At 40.3% G+C, this 19,414-nt stretch overlaps 1 protein-coding gene across 3 annotated transcripts in view; it reads left to right on the plus strand.

Moving 5' to 3' along the window:
- Nucleotides 1-8,045: 8,045 nt before the first annotated feature.
- Nucleotides 8,046-19,414, plus strand: part of THOC2 (THO complex 2) — a 51,594-nt gene continuing 40,225 nt past the window's right edge. For 2 of the 3 annotated variants that reach the window (XM_048959385.1, XM_048959386.1), the window contains exons 1-5: nucleotides 8,046-8,225; nucleotides 13,619-13,677; nucleotides 14,540-14,631; nucleotides 16,409-16,460; nucleotides 18,171-18,241. In XM_048959385.1, coding sequence (XP_048815342.1) covers nucleotides 8,164-8,225; nucleotides 13,619-13,677; nucleotides 14,540-14,631; nucleotides 16,409-16,460; nucleotides 18,171-18,241 — 336 coding nt within the window. In that variant the 5' untranslated portion in view covers nucleotides 8,046-8,163. The remainder of the gene's footprint in view (nucleotides 8,226-13,618; nucleotides 13,678-14,539; nucleotides 14,632-16,408; nucleotides 16,461-18,170; nucleotides 18,242-19,414) is intronic. The other variant, XM_048959387.1, reaches the window with a different exon arrangement.

A 19,414-nucleotide genomic window follows, 5' to 3' on the forward strand; every position in this document is an offset into this window, starting at 1 on the left:
CATTAAAATTAATTGTATTACTTTGAAGTACCTTTCACAGTAAGCAGAGTTCTGGTAACTGAGCCAAAGAAAGTAATTAAACTTTGAGCAGAAAATCACAGGCAATATCTTTGTCAAGTTGAACTAGGCGTAGACAAATATTCCTGCTTGCTGTATTCATTCTTTCCTTTAAAATGAAACAAACTTGCTGGAATTGGTTGAGTAGTCTGTATTTATAAACAAAACAAAACAACAGACTTTGGTTTGCTGATTTCAAACAGAGATAGCCTCTCAGTGCTTTTTATTTGCTTTGGAAGGACTTGTATTTGCATGGAAGGACCTGTAACCACTGCCTACAAATCTTAACTCATCACAAAGCAGTTCCATTGGTTTGAGTGTCTTTGTCGTATCCCTGAATCTTATTCCCAGATAAACAAAAAAAGGAGCTGAAGTTTTACAAAGATGAACTATTTAGTGAGATAAGGTAATACCTCTCTCAATCTGATTGATGTACTTCATTCAGTAAGGAAAATCCTCTTACTGGGTGGAAGTATAAGCATGAATAGATGCAGTGTGGTTTCCGTAATACTGCGTACCTGCATGACGTACTGTAATGTATTTCTTTCAGCTCATGTAATTTATACTACAAATAGGTGAAGAAACAAGTCCGTTAGATTGAAAAGCATTGCGGATGGTGTGAACAGGAACATAGAAAGGAGTCATTATCCCTCTCCACTCAGCATTCCCTACACCACATTTACAATGCTGCGTTCAGTACTAGGGAGCCCAGAACAAGAAAAAACTTGAACTGGGGTGAGGCCAGCACTCCTTGACCATCAGGATGGTGAAGCATGGCAGAGGGAACAGGAAAGGCTTGTTCAGCCTGGAGAAGATACAGCTTGGGAAGTACTTAACAGCAGCCTTCCATCACTTGCAAAGGAGCTACCAAGGGGATGGAGGCAAGCTCTTCACAGGGGTGCCTGGTGGAGCGGTAGACAATGTAGATAAACAGAAACAAACAAGGCTTTTCCAGACATGAGGACATTCAAGCAGTCTCCAAACTTGGAGAGTTTCACGACCAGACTAGGGCAACATGAACTGATCTCATGGCTGATCCTTGGAACGCTGGATTACATCGCCTCCTGAGATCCCTTCCAATCTGAACTATTCAGTGAGTCTGTAACACAATAAATCTGACAGTCATACCAAATGCCTCTTTCAGGCTTTTTTTTTTTACACAAACATGTTTCATATTTCAATACACTTCAGGATGTTTGAGTCGGACAAATATGAACTAGACAGCAAACAGTTCATTGATATGGACTGTTTAATCAGTAAGGGGTTGCAAGTCACAGAAGTTAATATGGGAATCCACCTTTGTTGATATATTCTGCAAGAAATTAAAGTAACTTCTTATTTCTTACTAATCTTATTGACATAGGAATTCTGATGCCCAGTGCAGTACAGAACAGTAACTTAACTAGGAACATTTTCTAATGAATATGGCACTACTAAATCAAATAACTGATAAAGAACAGATGCCTGAAATCTGTGTTTTTTCTCTGAATTACATCCAATGTTCTTGCTGTATTGCTGTTGGAGGAAGAGATGGAGTTGTCTGAAGGCAATATGGAAGTCCTGCATTTTTATTTTGGTCCACAGAATATCATATCTCTCTTTCAGAAAAGCATGACTCCCATCAGGCCTTTATTTCTTTTCATCAGCATGTGATGAACATCATTCCCACTACATTTCAGTGAAGGTAGAAAGGACTAAATGGAAGCTAGAAATATTTAGGGGTATCATCATACCACAGAAAAGTTGAAAAAACATGATGAGCTTTTTCAATTTCAGGTATAAGATCTTAGGCAGGATATACTTTCCTGCAATTCCCAAATCTATTAGTGATAAAATATCCTCAGCAAAATTAAAGCATGAAATAAAGGTGGTCGTACTTAATCCAGTAACAGATGTCCCACAGAAAAGTTTGTGTTTAAGTATGAAACAAGAGGTCTTTGGGTGTTTTGGTATACTGCTAGCTGAAACTAATTCCAAGTTCACTTGCATCTAATGTCAACTCAGGAAGAAGCATGGAATATTTACTTTCCTTCACAACTTTCTGAGCAGACGAGTAAAGAGAAACGCCAAATGGAAAGGAAAATGGTAAACGTGTAACTAGTGATTTATTTTAGCTCCGTTTGAACTGATTAATGCAAGAAATAATCATCTAGAGCTGGGATTTGAACTCAGCAAGCATTTGGCATATGGCCACATGTGGTTTTCTGCTCATAACTCCTTCATGCTGCAATATTAGCATTGGATTGCAGGTACTTACTATACATTATAATTTAGTGGTACAGTAACTTGAAAAAGGCCACGTTTAAGGCAGTGCTTGCCTATCTCCTACTTTGTATTCAGCACAGGCTGTCCTAAAGGCAGAAAAGAGGAAGATAGGCATGAAGAGGGATGCTATGGGGAACAAACATATCCCTTTTAGTTGGTCAGCCTGGTCTTTCAATTGCCCCACACCGTGTTGATGATGTCTGAGAATTTTTGCAAATGGGGGAAACTCAAGATGGCTGTCTAAATCTTAGAAGGGCTTGTTTTTAGTTCTTGAGCGTTTTATATTGCTGTACATGTAAGCAATATATGCGATGATTACTCATAACAAAGGCAGGTTTATTTAAGAATACACTGCCTTTGGACTCTAGTCAGAATCAAGATACCAGAAGAAAAAGAAACAGCAGAACAGAGAAACAATGGAGGAGTGCTTTCTGATCTGAGACTGAGAATAAAGAGTCAGGACTGACAGTTTGAGAAATATATTTTCTGTCTAACAGTCTGCAAGCCCCAAGATTAGGAATTCAGGTTTTTCTTGCATGATTATCTTCAGGCACAGACACTTCCATTTTAACATACCTGATATTTGGGGTACACAACGGTAATGAGTGCATGGACCATGCTGATAAGAGTTGGACTCACCAAATGCAGGGTTGACCTTCAAACCTTCATATTTTCTCAGTATGGTAATACTCTTAGCTCTCACAATTAACAAATGTGAGGCAACTACAGTGTTCACACTTTCACCCACTAACAGGTGCTACAGGTAAGGGCCCACAAACGTCAACAGCAGCCACACCAATCAGCTCCTGCAAGCTGCAGCTATTGGTAAGCAGAGGCTGTTTTGGCAGACTTTGGCTCCCTGAGCTTCCAGCAGCACCCAGCCAACCCTCCAGTCTCCTCTGAACACATCCCAGACAGGAGGGACAGGAGCACAAACTGTAGCACTGCTGCCTCAGAGTTCCTCAGACACCAGCATGGCCTCTGCCTCAGAGCTGCTGCACCATGCTCTCACTTGCAGGATTGAGGGCTGATGATGTACTGAAGTTATCCGATGGGTTTTGCCAGCAAAATACCGTAAAGTCAAACACAGAGTTCTATGGGGTGTATGCTACATTAAGGTGTAATGATGTAGGGCCATCCTGCAGGACACCCAGCCATCAGGCACAGCAAAAGATGAGCTGTGAGGTCTGGAGTACCTGTTCTGCAAGTTGTACTCCTCCTTTCTGCAGCAGTGGACCCAGGTTATGCTGCAAGCCTCTCAGCTGCCTTGCCAGTGACACTGTCACTGCTCAGCTTGCAAAACTTGCAAAGCTCCTAACTTTGTCCATATTTTCAAACTCTAAATACTAATATCTGAGATTTTAATAATGGACTTTGATAGAGCACTTGCTAGGAAGGTGCATGTACCAGAAAACAAGGTGTTTCAAAACGTTTCTTAAAGCATTTGCTATTTCTTCCTTGTGCCTTTGAAGCAGGCAAGAAGGAACCACCCCTGTTCTCAGTGGCTCTGGGAGCACAACCCATCAGAACAGCTTGTCCCCCCCCTACAGGGAAATCCCAGCAGGAACTGCCTTGCCAATCTTCATTTCACAGCTAACATTTGATCATTCAGTGAAGCTGTGATTAAAAAAACAATTATCTTTTTTCCCCCATATTTCTAATTTCTCAGTTCCATTGCTGAACCAGTGTTTTTATTTTTGCTTACTTATGCTGATCAGAGAAAGAAGAACACCCTCCAAACACCCAAGCTACCTTGAGGTAGATTGAAATACTCTCAAGTAAATAACTATTCTAATTCCTGTCAGACACAATCTCAATCTCAGGTCAGATGATGAAGTGCTCTCCAAATTCACAGCATCATTTCTAATAAAATAAGCCACCTTTTCACAGGAAATGTGTGGAAGGGAGCTTAAAAAGTATTTCTGCCCTCCATTCTCTATCAGCAGACACATGAACATACACAGAACCAAAAGACTAAGAAGTGGAATGAAACTATTTCAAAACCTGCACCAGACCCCTTCCAGGCCCATGTGGTCAGGAAATTGAACCTAAATCTATGGCTGATGGATACTAAGTCTAGCTATGAAAATACCCTAACTGTTAGAAGATCAATTTGGCAGTCACTTACGTGACAGTGTTTCTCTTTTCAATAGCCCAGCGGAATAGAAACAGGCAGTACTAGATAATGTTTATGAGGAACCCTGTCTAAACAGCATTTACCAAATGGAAGTCATCCCCTTTTTCTTTTGTGTGAGAATTCAGGAAATGTTCCCAGAAACAAACAAACAAACAAACAAAAAACCAGCAAAACAAATCCACCATCAAACTACAACAACCAAAATCAACAAATGGAAAAAAGAAAATGCAAACCATAAAAAAACAAGCGCAAAAAAGCACGAATAACACCCAACTGTGACTGATTAAAAATAAATTAATAAATAAAATTGCATATTTCAGGAATGTCGAGTAATTAATTCTTACATAAATATGACTTAAAAAAACCCACAACAGTATTAAAGGACATTTTATTCCAAATTGCTACTCTTAAATGTCTGTGCAAGAAGAGCAAAACCTTCTGCTGTTTGTATCTCACAGAGGATAATAAAGTTGTGCCTTGTCGCACAAATTCATGAAGGTTATTATAGAGGAAACAAACTGTTCAAACATTTTCTTTCTTCTGCTTTTGCACATTTAGTGTAGTATTTATTTAGAAAACCAAGAGCATATGCTTTTTTTTTTTAAGATTAACACTTATTTTCTTGTAACTTTGCTTCATCACATAGCACAGCTTTGAAAGCCTTACAGTTGCAGTCAGGCTTAATAATAACTTACTGCTATCCAGCTGTTACCATAGAGCCCAACTGAGGCATTTTCTTCAATGAAGTTGGAAAAAATGTTCAGATTTCTTCTTTATTCAGGCTGGAGGGACAGCAGGTGACTCAAGACTGCAGTGTGACATATAGTGGCTTTACAGGCATCATTATTTTTCATTCTTTTTAAGACTTCTTTTTATCCAAATATTTAGACAGGTAAATGTAAGCTTATAAAAATAGCAGAAGGAAACAAAATGCCAAAAGAAAATTCTCTGAATAGATCCATCCTGATTGAGATGAAATCTCTAAGAATTTTTGAAATGAGAGAAACATCCTAGCTTTTAAAAAAAGGCCTTTGATTCACTTACAGGAACCTTAGGATATCCATGACACTTTTTTCAAGCACACAAAAGCCTTCTGAATGGATGGAGAATAAACATTAGAGGCTGTCGAGTACCCATTCAAATGTATGAATGTCTGTGTTTTAGGAGCTGCGTATCATAAGTAGAACAAATTTTATTCACATTCACCAAGTGCTTCTTTAGTTCTACACAAATATCGTGGACCCAGGTTATTCTCAGAGAGTACTGCAAAAGAAGAGGGAACAGACACAATTCCAACCGGATTCAAGGAAAAATCTCTTCGGTGCTCAAAATCTTTGCTGTGGAATCACCTCCTTAAAAGGATTTGAAACTCTCAGATGAGGCTTTGAGCAGCCTACTTGTACCTGGGGCAGGTGGCTACCTAAAGGCCCTCCCAGCCTGAAGTATTCTATGATTGAAGACGTTGTAACAATATAAATGGATGATATACACGTATGCATATTTGTAAATAATAATAGGAAGCATATAATAGCTAAATTAACTGCAAGAGAACTTCTAAAAGATGTCTAAAATATATTTTAGCCAACCGAGATACAGGTTTATTTTGATCCTTTATGAAGATTTGTATCAGGCTTTTCTTACGTCTGTTTTAAACTGGAGAAAGCAAATAGTTTCAGTGATGCTAATGGAAGTTGTGGAAAGCAGATTTAGACTAGAATGAATCTAGACTCTAAAACACAAGTAATAGTTATACATTTATATATGCTTGCCACTGCTTTTTGCTCTGATCTAGTTATAACCAGGAAATTGGAGAAATATGCCTGTTTGACTATGATTTCTGAGAAAATACTTAATTTCATGTGGATTTATAAGAAAATTCTTTATGAAGTGTATTATTCTATGCTTTTTGGCGTTGTTTTAAATTCTTTTTTACTAATTTTTATCATTTTATTAAAAACTGAAAAAAAAAGTAATTTGGAACTCAGAATGGCAATGTTTTGAAAACTGTGGATAATGTTGAGCTACAAATCAATATTTACGTAAGAAAATATTTCATATTTCAGGACCTGACAGTGGCATCCTTTGCCTAAAAGGAAAACTCTGCTCATGCCTTGTCTGCAAGTCTCAGCTTGCACAGACATAACACAAGAATAGGCCCTAAACAGACTGTGAGTATATTACAAAGCACTTAGAATCATAGAATCACAGAATTGCTCAGGTTGGAAAAGACCTTAAAGATCATTGAGTTCAACCACAACCTGACCTTACCACCCTAACTCTAACAACCCTCCGCTAAATCACGTCCCTGAGCACCACATCCAAACAGTTTTTAAACACATCCAGGGATGGTGACTCAACCACCTCCCTGAGCAGCCCATTGCAGTGCTTAACAACCCTTTCTGTAATGAAATGTTTCCTGATATCCAACCTAAACTTACCCTGGCACAACTTGAGGCCATTTCCCCTCGTCCTGTCATCAGTAAGAAGAGACCAACCCCGCTCTCAGTGCAATCACCTTTCAGATATTGGAAGAGAGCAGTAAGGTTTCCCCTCAGCCTCCTCCTCTTCCCCAGACTGAACAGCCCCAGTTCCTTCAGTCTCTCCTCATAGGCCATATTCTCCAAGACCTTCCCCAGCCTTGCTGCCCTTCTCTGGACCTGCTGCAGCACCTCCATTCCTTTCTGTACTGAGGTGCCCCAAACTGAACACAGCACTGGAGGTGAGGCCTCACCAGTGCTGAGTGCAGGGCAGGATGACTTCCCTGGTGCTGCTCACCACAGCATTCCTGATCCAAGCCAGGATGCCATCGGCCTTCTTGGCCACCTGGGCACACTGCTGCTCATCTTCAGCCCACTGCCCATCAGCACACCAAGGTCCCTTTCCATCAGGCAGCTTTCCAGCCTCTCCTCCCCAGGCCTGTAGGGTTGCCTGGGGTTGTTGTGACCAAAATACAGGGCCCGACACTTGGCCCGATTGAAACTCATACAGTTAAACACATACACCTAGCACTGAAAGGAATGGTTGACATACAATGCTTGCATGGATTTTCTGCAGTTCTTTTCAGTGACATTCACACTGTGAAGCTTTGGGAACCAAAACCTGCATACAACTCTCATCCTTCAAGAACTGTCACGCTTCCATATTTGACTGATACATGCCAAGGTTCGGGTGACAGCCACACAGATACGAGACCTGCTGAAAGCCTTGTGCATTCTGCATGTGGTCCCAACCGCATTTCTACAGTCTTTAAGAATCAGCTCTGCCATTAATCCCTGCCACGGCTATGTGAACTGAGAGCATGTAGCATGGAGCACTTCTCTCCTCCACGGCTGAATAAGCTGCATGCTTCAGCACCACGCTCAAATTATGCAAGCCCGTATTTGAAAGCACAACGTTTTGTCTCCGAGTTCTAACACAGACGTAAAAAATGGCAGTTACGAAACGCACAGCTGCGACATCGCATCTGCAGCGCCCGCCTCGGCACGAAAGGACGGCGCACGGAACGCCCATACGCCGCAGCGCTGTTACCGGGCTCGGTGACGTCACTCCTCGGGGCGTTGCGGAGCACGCGCCGTCGCGGCCCTGCGCGCGCCGTCTCCTTAGGCACGGCGCGGCCGTCCCGTCGTGCCTCGCGGGCCGCGGCGTCCCCTCTGACCTGCGCCCGTCGCTCCCGCATCCGGGCTTCTCGGCGCCACACAGGGAAGATGGCGATCGTGCTCCCCGCCGAGTGGATAAAGAACTGGGAAAAGGGGGGCAGGAACGAGTTGTGAGTGCTGGGGCCGCGCGCGGGAGGGCGGCGGGGCGCCGACGGGCCTCCGGGCTGCGGGAGGGGGAGGGGCGGGGGGCGGGGAGATGGGAGCGGGCGGCAGGACGCGGGGCCGCGGCTCGGCGCTGGGGGACGAAGCCGTGTGAGGGCGGGGGCCGGGCCGGGCCTGCTGCGCGCCGCCGGGCCCGCTGGGCCGTTCTGCCGGTACCGGGCCCAGTTCGGCCGGCCCCGAGCGCCCCCTCCCGCTCCGGGCCGCGCCGCGGCTTCGGGCGCCTCGTAATGTTCCCATCTCACCCGGCCCCGCGCTGCCCGTCTCCTTAGTGGAAAGCTCGGCCGCCGTTTCGCTCTTTATGCCTGTTCCCGGCCGCCTGGCGCTGTGCCGCTTCAGTTCAGCCTTGGTAGGGTCGGCCCGTTCCAGTTATCCTAGAGAGCAATCGAGCACCAGAGGGGCTGGGTGCAGCTTCCCGCATCGATCCACCTGTGCTGTGGGCTTCCTTTTCACGGCCTTCTTTTGCTCACACGTCGTTCACCAGGCTGTCAGTTTTTCTGTACTGCATCAGTTTCGACGAGGTGCCCAACTTACTGTGTGCTCTTAAATGATCCTATTTTAGTTTTTCTGTTTCCTTTAGCCCTTTATTATAACTAAAAAAAGCCCTGAGGTTTCAAATATAGGCAAATATTTGGGGATCACTTTATGGGAAACACTCTGTGGTATTTTTGCTCCTTTTGACGTTTTCTTTTGTTCGTGTATTTAGATTCAGCAGTTAGGGTGATGATTGGCCTCATGTTTGAGGAGAAAGTTAGTGGGGTAGAGAGTAAACACAGAGGCTCTGCACGAAACTCTGCGTTCACCAGACTCTCTGCTTTATAGTGAAGGGACCTTCTTATGTCTGTGTCACTGCTGTGCTTGAATTGTGCTGGAGTTAATGTGTTTCTAAGTGTGTGAAACAAGGGCAAAGAAAGTCTGTTCAGTTCCTGAATTTTGAAAAAGAAAAACTGAAGTGTTCAGGAGCCCCCGGATAATGGAGGTTTGCACTGACTTTAAAGCATTGACTGCACAACAACAGCTGGAGAATCCTTAGTAAAAAGTCTCCTTATTTATTGCCTGAACTTAGTTAAACTTCTGTATGAACAACAAAGGATAACATGTAAGAACATACATACTGATGTCTTTTGAAAGTATGCTAGTAGCTCTAATAAAATGTGGTTTTGTATGTGATGTGCATACAGATCCACTTTTTCTTCCTATAGTAGCCCTTGAGTTATTTTTTGTCTTTTGTCATCAAATAAGATGATGATTTTTGTAACTTCCCTGTTATGAGCTCTGAGGTTATATGGAGCCTGAGGACAGCAATGTTCTAGTTGATCAGTTAACAGTTTCAACTGAATTCTCAGAATTTGAGCTGTGGGAAGGCTATGGACAAACCTCTTGTGGGTCTCCCTTTCTCCTGCAGCCCTATGTCTTAAACGTGACTGTGAAGAAAGTGTGAACCTCCTGTGGGGGCAATAAAATTTGTGAAATTCCTCTACTGTGGCCCTTATGCCAATTGAAATACAGTTTCAGACGTGGTGTTAACAGTAGCTTGCAAGAAATGCCATTAGTTCTAAAGGCAATGTGATTGCAGCTGGATAAGAGTTGTCAGCTTTATGAATGTGAAATATGCATGAAATTATTTTCTAGGCACAAGATAATGCATCCGTAGATGCATCTGTCCTGGAGAACTTTGTAAGAAACCACATTTTCTGGGAGGAACTTTTTGGTATTTAACTTAGCCTTTGTTTTTCCAAAACTTATCTCCTATTCATTTCTTCTAACTGGATGAAAATAAAACGATTATACTTTCTTTCCAAACCAAAGCACACAAAATATTTTAAAGTGCTAAATTAAAAGGAAAGTAGATGTAGTGATACTTCTTGTTTTACCAAACTACTTATCTAAAACAAAGACCCAAAAATATGAATTAAGTAGAAATATTTATTTACTGGATTATTTTACAGGATCTGATTAGGTCAGCCTGAGTTGGTATTTTGGCAGTGTACTGAAAAAAGTAAATGATTTGCCTTTAGTGTTTTGGCTTGCACTGCAATTACCAACGAATGCTAAAGGTGGTTGCTGTTATGTGTTCTTACACAGTCCTGAGATGTGTGGCAGTGCTCTGCCTATTCTGTAAGATGTACAGATTTAAAATATGACTGTAGTCTTTTGGAGGTTCTGTTAGTAAAATAAATAAATAAAAAAAAAAAAGTTACTTGAAAGTGAAATACAGAGTCGTTCCTAAGGAAATGCAGTAGTAAAATCAGTTTTTTGACTGACTATCTTCTATATTTTCTTTCACTCCTATGGGAAAGAGTAAACTTATTATTTCTGATATGATCCCTTTGTCCTCATGGTTTGGCAGTGGTCAGAACCTGAAAGATGAGGGTTTTGTGTGTCCTGAGAAGTCCCAGGTGAATAGGTGAGGTGGCATTCTGGAGCCTGCAGAGTGGAGACCATGCACTTCTTGGGCACTGTTGAGCTCTTCTAATTTAATTAACCCAGCAACCAATGTGTAATAATGTCTGATATGGATACATGAATGTAGACCACGTACTAGTTTTGAGGTTTTTTTAGTTACCAAAGCTAGAGGTTTGTCACAAAGTGCTCATCACCTGTCTTCTTTTTGTTCAGATCCTTCTCTGTCTGAAGAGACATTATTTAAATTCTTTGTTTTGCTACTGCAAGGTAGTGTGGAGATTGAGTTGGCATGTGTGAGTGACTGCTTATTGTGCTTATAGGATCCTATCTATCTGTGTATGTGTATACTGTCCTTTTGTATGGACGCTGTATTGTTTTCTGTAGTGCCTTCCACAGCAAGGTGCTGGTGTATGGCTGTAGCGAACAGGAACGTAGAGAACAGATGTGCAATGGCAAGTGCTTATGGGATTGCTCTTGCTTGTTGGTGTTTTTTTGTGTGTGACAGATCAAACAGACTGAAGAGAGAAGCAGGACTTTAATAGCGCGCTCAGCTGGCCGTTTATGCAGTCTGTTAAACTTCATGATGAACTGAAGAAGCTCAATGTTCAGTGAACTTGAGATTTTGAGACAAAGTCGTTCTGGCCCTCCTACAGTGTTTGTTGCTCTGTGTGCGTGAGGTGTGTCATAAGGTTGAGTAGCAATTAGAGGGCTGAGAGTCAGGAAAGCAGGCTTCAGTTGTAGTTTGGCCATCCTAGCTGCAAAATGCCATTGTTTGTGTTTCAGCTCAACAAAAGAGCTACCTGCATCAGTGGAGTTCTGCATATAGTCAATATTTGCAGACACGTGCACTTTATGATAACTTCTGCCTTATGCTATGTGTGAGAGTGTAACTGTGTGTATGTAGGACGTTGTGTGTGAACTGGGAGGCTGAGGTCCAACTTCTGGCTCTGTGCAAACTTGTGTTGAGCACCTGCAGAACTTTGGAGCTGCTGTTGTTTAAACAAACGCAGCCCATCTTCAACCAAAACAACTTTTTTTTTCAGCAGTGATTCTTTGTGTTGTTGTGTTTAGATGTTTATTTCCTGGCTTATTCTGTACTCAGCTTGCAGTTTGGGTTTATTACATTGGTTATACCCAGGTGGAATGTAGTAGGATAGGGAAGTTCCACATCCTAAACTTGCAGAAATGAACCAGAGTGAAGTTAGAGTTGTAAACTTTTTGATGTTTGGACTGTTGAACTGAAAGCTGGACCTGATAAGTTTCCATTTTCTGGGCTTTAAGTGGGAAAATATTGTTTCTTTTTTTCTTTCTTGGTTGGTAAATCATACAGATACTGATGGTTTGGAAGGGCTGATGTTTTAATTTTTTTAACTTCTGTACTCAGCTAAGACTGGATAACTTAACATCATGGCTTTTTGGTACTGGATGGGGGGCTTCTGCCTTGTCTTCCTTCCTTACTGCTCCCTTTATTCTGGTGTTTGACTTCTTGATAAGCTGATAATTCTGTAGAATTGGAGGTTTCACCTCACTGTTACTTGTTTACAGAGCTTAAAAACGATTCCTTCATTCACACCTTGGGCGTGGAGTAGCTATCAAAATTTTAGGTCTGACGTGAGTTAAATTGTCATTGAGAATGGCTGAAAAAACCCCATCCTTGCTTCAAAAATAAGAAGTGCATTTAGCATTACCATTTACAGCCTGTGAAACACAGAGTATTGTCCGTTTCTTTGCACTGTCTTTTCTGGTAGTTTAGGAATGTATTTCGTTTTGTGCAATAGCATTAGAGATGTCATTGCCCTGGCGTCGCTTTTTGCTCAGGTTGCGTATTTCTTATGATCATATCCTGCTTCTGTGTAAAACTAACCATGTTCCAGTCGTCTTTAGAGGGTAAATATGCCTTGCTTAATATTATTCTTTGATTGCTGGAGCAGTGGTTTAGTCCTGCTGGAGAGATAATAATTTGTGCAGGATACAAACAGGAGTGATGGATTGCTACCAAATGCTTCTTTGTGGTTTATTTTTCCATAATGAGACTCTGTAGCAGTAGTACTTACTTGCCTTGTTAGGTAATGTGAAAGAATTGGTCAGGTAGGAGGCTGTAGACTTAGGATTTATGTAGGAATACAATGTAGCTCTGTTGCTGCCTTCAGTTTGTTTTTATGGAAAGTTCTGGAAAAATGGTAAACTTGACTGAAAACTTGCAAGTGTGAATAAGGTTTTTGGAGGACATCCTTTGGTGGCTGTAATAAAGGAGGTAAAGCGCCACCTCTTGAGTGCTGATGCTCGTTGAGGTGAAGCTGTTTTTGCAGCCTCCTCCTGGAGTGAAAATTGTAATGGAAGATAAAGCCCTTGGAAGCTTGGGTTGCATGTCTGTGTCTAAGCCTTCAGTGTCATGTAGCCTGCTATTGCAGCATTCATTTCATAATGCAGGGAGCTAAAATTTTGTTCTGTGGACCAGTCTGTACGGTGTTTAGTGTGCTGCTTACATATGGCTGATTTGCTTAAGGAGTGACTTTGAGAGTGACCAAGAAAACATAACACAACACAACAGGCCTTTGCAGCCTGTAGTGAATTCTCAGTGGTTACAGCATGTACTTGGAGATAGAAGTCTGTTTTATTCTTGCTAAAGCACTGTATAAGGAAATCATGTTTGTGTTGGTGTTAAAAATTATTGGTCAGAATTTCCTGTGAGTGAAGCATGAAGATCGCATTCTGTATGTGATGTATTAGGAGCTTTGTGTTTCTTTGCTCTTCCTTTACTTTCTCTGTGAATTAGTGTGTGTGTGAAAGCCAAAATGTACGTAGGCACTTAAACTGCCTTGAATTAAAATTATTTTAGCCACAACAACAACAGCCCTGAAACATTTGTGGGTTATCTAATGCTAATTTCCTAATATCTAGCTGTTTTTAAATACTGTTAATATTTTCTTTACTACAGTTTGCAACTGTGTCGCGCTCTCAGTGAAGACAAAAGCCATGACAGCCTCACTTTCAGAGGTGAGTTGTGTTCGTTTGTTTTCCTTTATCTTTGACATTAAAATTCCAGGGTTTTTTAAATTCTTGCTTTAGGAAATATTTGAAATGTAAAGGAGAAGTTTGGATGCGCTCCGCAGTGGCTGTGCTCATGGAAAGCACTATTTATTGAGCCAACTGCATGCTGCAATTGCAGGTTGGAAGTGTGGAATTCTAACATTTCTTGTACATCAAAAATATAGCAATGCTGCAGGTTTTTGTTTTTTTTTTTAAAGAACAGTTCCTTACGAGCTGACCGTAGCTGTTTTTGCAGCCACCACATTTGACATTGCAAGATTTTTCTCAGATGTAATACCTGTGTTTAATATTTCACTATAATGTAAGCTTTTGGAAAATCGTTTCCTTCAGTTGTGGCAGACTTTTGTAATAATTAAAGTCCTTCTGAGGCATTTCATTCCTGTTAAGTTTTCTCTTCTTGAAAGATAAATAGTTTTTGATGGCATATGTGTTATGAGATAAGAAAATGTTCTGAAATAAAACCCAATGCCCATGTGAATTATAAGCTAAAGGTGTCTGTTTAAGTCAACAGCAAAGATTCAAGTCGTTACGCTCACTGAAAACTGCAGTTTTTCATCCTATTTTACTGTTATTCAGTAAACTCATGAGAATAGATAGTCTTTGACTTTCTCCTTTGTGAAGCTGTAGACACTGATGGTCAACTCCAGTTTTGTCAGAATCAGTAAAATAATCCCTCTCGTATACGCTGTGTCCCTCTTTACTTGTCAAGTGTCTGAAGTCTACAGCAATATCATACACATCCCTGGCTGTAGAATGTAGGCCAAGAGGTACCTAGTTTGTGCTTCAATAATGTGCTTTCTTTTGACAGATATCCAGCAGGCTTTGTATGAGCTTTCATCTCATGTTGTGAGAGGAAACTTAAAGCATGAACAAGCTTCTGGTGTTCTTGCTGATATTATAGTAAGTTTATATTTGTATTGATTTGCTTACTGAAGTTCTAGTCTGTTATGAAATCTGAATGAAGATTAAGATGGATGATATTCAAGAAGATAGTTTTTCATGTCTAAAAACTTGTCGAATCCTTTTTCTTCATTTCTGTCACTTGAAATACATACAGGTTGTCAGCATTTCTGTTTTTCTGGCTTTTGTGGTGAGTAGTTATGTTCATGTTAGCATAAATTACAAATTAGGTAATTTAAGGCTATGTGGAGACTAAAGTTTTTTGTAAATGCTAGAAATAGGTTTAACTGCGTATGCAGCATGCCAGTAATGCCACCTACCTTTTTTTTATTTATATATTAATGTAACAGCAAGCTTGCTTACTGTTCTACAGCTGAGATGGCCAGGTCCCATGATCACCTTAGACACAGTGTTCCTGTTTGATGCTGCAGTGTTTGTGTATATTGAGATATGTGCATGGTGTATGGAATAGGTACATTAGGTGCATTTCATCTGCGTGCACAGGCATGCATAATGAAAATAAACGTCATAATTGTAAAGATCCTCTCCTAAATCTAGAGTAAAACCCTTTAATCTTTTGTGTATGACATGTTTATTGTAGAAGGTACTGGAAGTTGCAGGATGGAAAAACAGGTTTTCTAGAAAAGCTTTAAAGCTGCATGTTTTGTTTTTTTTTTTTTTTTTTTTAATTATAAACTCACTTATCTGCAACTCTCTTGCTTTAAAACTTGCCGTGATTGCTATTCATTTGAGACTTTGACATGGGCAAATATGCCTAAGAGCTCATTCTCCCTGTTACTTATTCCTGGACAAACGCAGGTGTGTGATAGGGAGAATACCAAGTACTCATGGGTAACTTAAGAAAAACACACACAGAATTGGTGCTGGTTTGATGGCAGGTTTAATGCTGCGAGTCAGTCACCCCATCTTGGATATCAAGTGGGAAGCTGTTCAAAGGTAGGATGTTCCTTTAGGGCAGCTGTTAGCTGGCATTGCTGTTTTCTGAAAATACTTAATTGGCTGCTGGGGTGTAAGTTCTGCAGTTGTAACGTGTGCAGGATGACATCTATGAAAGTGTGTGTATGCACACTGTTATTAGTAGCAAATAATCCTACATTAATGTAGTATCAATTATTTTACAGTCTTGAAATCTTAAATGCCCAAATTACATTCTCACTGTTTGTTATTACTGTGCATATTACTATGCTATGCACAATTACAGAGGCATATGCAGTGAATTGTGTGTGGCTCTTTAAGAAAATTATTGTGAGTTTTTGTAAAGACTGAACATTTTTTGTTTGATATTCCAGACTGAGAGAATCACTGGGGTGGGGGGCGGGGGGAGGGAAAGCATATCTTTTTCTTTCTTAATGTGCACACGCCTGTATTCTTCCCCTCCTTTCTCCCACATGGTTCATAAGCAAAGACAGAACTTATTTCTAGAAATCAGTTGCTATGCACACATAGAAATGAAAGAAATTGATTAGTGGTAGAAGATCCCTTTCAGATTTTAAATGTCTAATATGTATGTAGATTTGTCTGTCAGGGAATTCTTTCAGATGTTTCCCAAATATTCTTACTGGGTCTTTTGGTGCATCTTCCCTGCAATCAGTAATTATTTGCTATTTATGTATTGTTGAATGGGCCACTTCATTTAACAACGCATTATTAATCTGAATGTTTTGATCAAATATTCTTTTATGTAGTAGAGCAAGGATTTTCAGTGTACATGTTGTAAATTCTGTATTTACTATGTGTTCTTCTTTTTCCTCATTAGGAGTTTCGTGAGGACATGCCTTCCATCTTAGCTGATGCATTCTGCATATTAGGTAAGCTGTAAGCTTTCTTTCCACGCTGTGACAGATTTGAAGAAATACATGTTTTGTACTTTTAGTTATTCATTTCTGCAGGATTTTTTACTTGATCTGCAAAGCATGACTTAAAATTACAAAATGTGTTCATTCTTGTTCAGTGCTTCTGTACCTAAGTTCTTAACGTCTTTTTATTCTGCTTTGTTCTGTTACAGTTTCTAGATATCTTTACCTACTAAGGGGAGTGGAAATGGCTCTGCCAAGAGAAGTTAGGGGAGGTGGCTCGTAAGAGAGCTGGGTGCCAGTTAGTGCAGCCAGTGACAATCAGTTGCATTCCTGCTGTGCCATCTTCTGTTCTCACAACGGGCTCTGTCAAGACTCTTACCTCTGCTGTCACTGTTAGTTAACGATGACAACTTAGAGATGTGTACTTCTTACTCTGTTAGTAACTTCTGGATTTTTGTGTTGCATTTTGTTGATCCAAAGCTGTTTCTATCGTTAGTAGAATTTTTATATCCTTTTTTCAGATCACACTTTAACATCTTGCTCTGTGCTCCTCTGTACTTCTCAACAGATCTGGGTGAATTCTGTTGCCAGTCTGTTCATCACAGATGTGGCTTCAGCCAATGCTGAGCCTGGCTGTGCACAATCAGTTACATTTTAGTAGGTAGCTTGAATTCTGCAACTTGTCATTGATACAGTTTGGTTATTTCATTCCTAATATTTCTGTCTACTTGTATCATCATTTTCTTTGCAATAATTAGGTTTTTATAATGCAGTGCTACATTGTCACCTTTTACTTTTCAGCTGAGCTAGAGAACTTGAATGGGTCACTCCTTGAACTACTTAAATGACTGAAATTAATATATGTGCTTGCTTCCCTAGCTGAAATTATGTAGCCAAATGCCATGCAGCTACAAGTAGCAGAGAGGTAGTATGAGTGGGAGCTATGCTTCAAACTGCAGAGACAAAATGAAATTCAATGTAACTGCTTGCTTATTTTTTGACTGAGCTTAATGCTTTTTTTTTCCCCTCTCTGAGCTGTGTCTGTTACTATTAGGATTGCTTTCTTTATTCCCCCCCTCTTCCCCCCCGCAAGTAACATTCCATCTTACTGGGTTTTCCACTCCTTTTTTTCATCTGTTCTAGATGAGCATTCTTCCTTGGTGATTGTTTTATGGCCTCTCCTCACAGGAATGAATTTCTGAATTGTGTCCAGTCATTGACAAGAAAGAAAGAACTGAAATACAGAATTATAGCTAGTAAAAGACTGGTGACTGGGCAGTAAGCAGCAGTTACTCTGAAGTCCAGGCAAAGGAATCTAGAACATTATGATGTTAAGGCTAGGATCACCCAGTTTTCTTCAGCAATTTGTATTTCTATTCTTTCCATCTTATTGATTCTTAATGCTTGCTATAAACGTTGTTCTAAGAGAAAATGGAAGTAATCATTGTTATGGTGTTCCTCTGGTTTCTTTTCTATCTTTTCACATGATTTGTGGGTCTTTGAGATTTGTTAAAATATTGCATGGGCATCAAAGTGAACTAAAAGGTAGCAGGAAGTTAGCAAGGTACAAACAAGATACTTTGCATTGCGTTGTTGTTTGCACTTATCAGGATAATAATTAAGGAAGAAAGTATTTAAATTCTTTGAGTATGGCAGGCAAGTTTCCACAAGTAATGATTGCTTCTTTTTCTTCTTCCCCATTCTCATCTTCCTTTGTTCTAGATATTGAAACAAGTTGCTTAGAAGAAAAAACTAAAAGGGATTGTTTTACTCAGCTGGTGTTATCATGCTTGGTAAGTTGCATTTAGAAATTGTTTTAGTAAATGTGTATGCCAAAATCTGAGAAGATGATTTGCAGATTTTTAAAGGTCTGTGGTTATGATGGGTGAATTCTTTCCTTTTTTTTTTTTTTATAAGAAAAGTGTCCTGATTAAAAGTTGAAGATATGGCCCAACCTATGTCACACTTTTATTTTCCCGTTTTTAGAAAATACTGCATGTAGTTTTAATGTTGTAGCAGTGTGAACCCACAGTGTAATTTTGTTCAAGAGCACAAGCAAAGTTGCTTGTATACCAACAGTTCATTTACTTTCCCATTGTTTTTAATGAAGAGCAAAATGTTTGTTGGAATCCAAACAACCTTGTCGTGCAGCAAGGCTGCTGCATTATTGTTCAGTGAGGGGTTTTTGGATGGAGGAAGAATATAGCATAGGAATGATGAGGTAAGAACTTAAAGTACGAGAAGTGCTATCAAAAACAAGCATTGGTTTTTCAGGAAAGAGGGAAAATACAAGTGATTTTGATCCACAGTTGTGCCCTGCATTCTGAATGGAGACTCTTAAATTCCTAAAGGCATCTATGTTTTGTTTGGTTTTTTTCTCCCTCTTTCTTCTTTTTTTTCTTCAATGAGAATTTTAAAAATCCTTAAAACAAGCAATACTGGAAGAAGGCTGGTAACCACATCTTTTAATTAGACCAGCTGATTAAGTAGGATGTGTTGTTACCATTTCCTATGCCTGTATTTCTAAACTACTTTAGCTAATCTAATACGGAATGCTTTCTGAGTACCTTTACCTCTTGCATCATGGTGAGATGGGTATAGTTGTCCCTTGGGTTCTTCTAAGGAGTTTTGAGAGAGCTGAACTTTTTTCCCTTCAGTTAAACAGAAACTTTGCTTCTGAAGTTTGTGTTGTAGGACTTCTTTATGCATCCAACTCTTGTCTTTTGAAGTGGCATTCCTAATGATATAGAATAAGCTTAACTCATAAGAAAAATCATCATATGAAATAAAGGCTTTTCTTATGGATGGTGGGGAGTGGGCATAAGCTTTACAAATGTGTGGTTCTTGTAATAACATCCCTGGATGCTAAGCAATGTATAGTAACCAGCAATTAAGCTCTACAGCTTGTTATTCAAGGTGTTCTTGTACCTGACTTCTACCCTTCTGAAGTTCCAGTTTGGGTGAAG

Source organism: Lagopus muta, chromosome 13 (assembly GCF_023343835.1).
Source record: "Lagopus muta isolate bLagMut1 chromosome 13, bLagMut1 primary, whole genome shotgun sequence".
In the NCBI taxonomy this organism is placed as follows: domain Eukaryota; kingdom Metazoa; phylum Chordata; class Aves; order Galliformes; family Phasianidae; genus Lagopus; species Lagopus muta.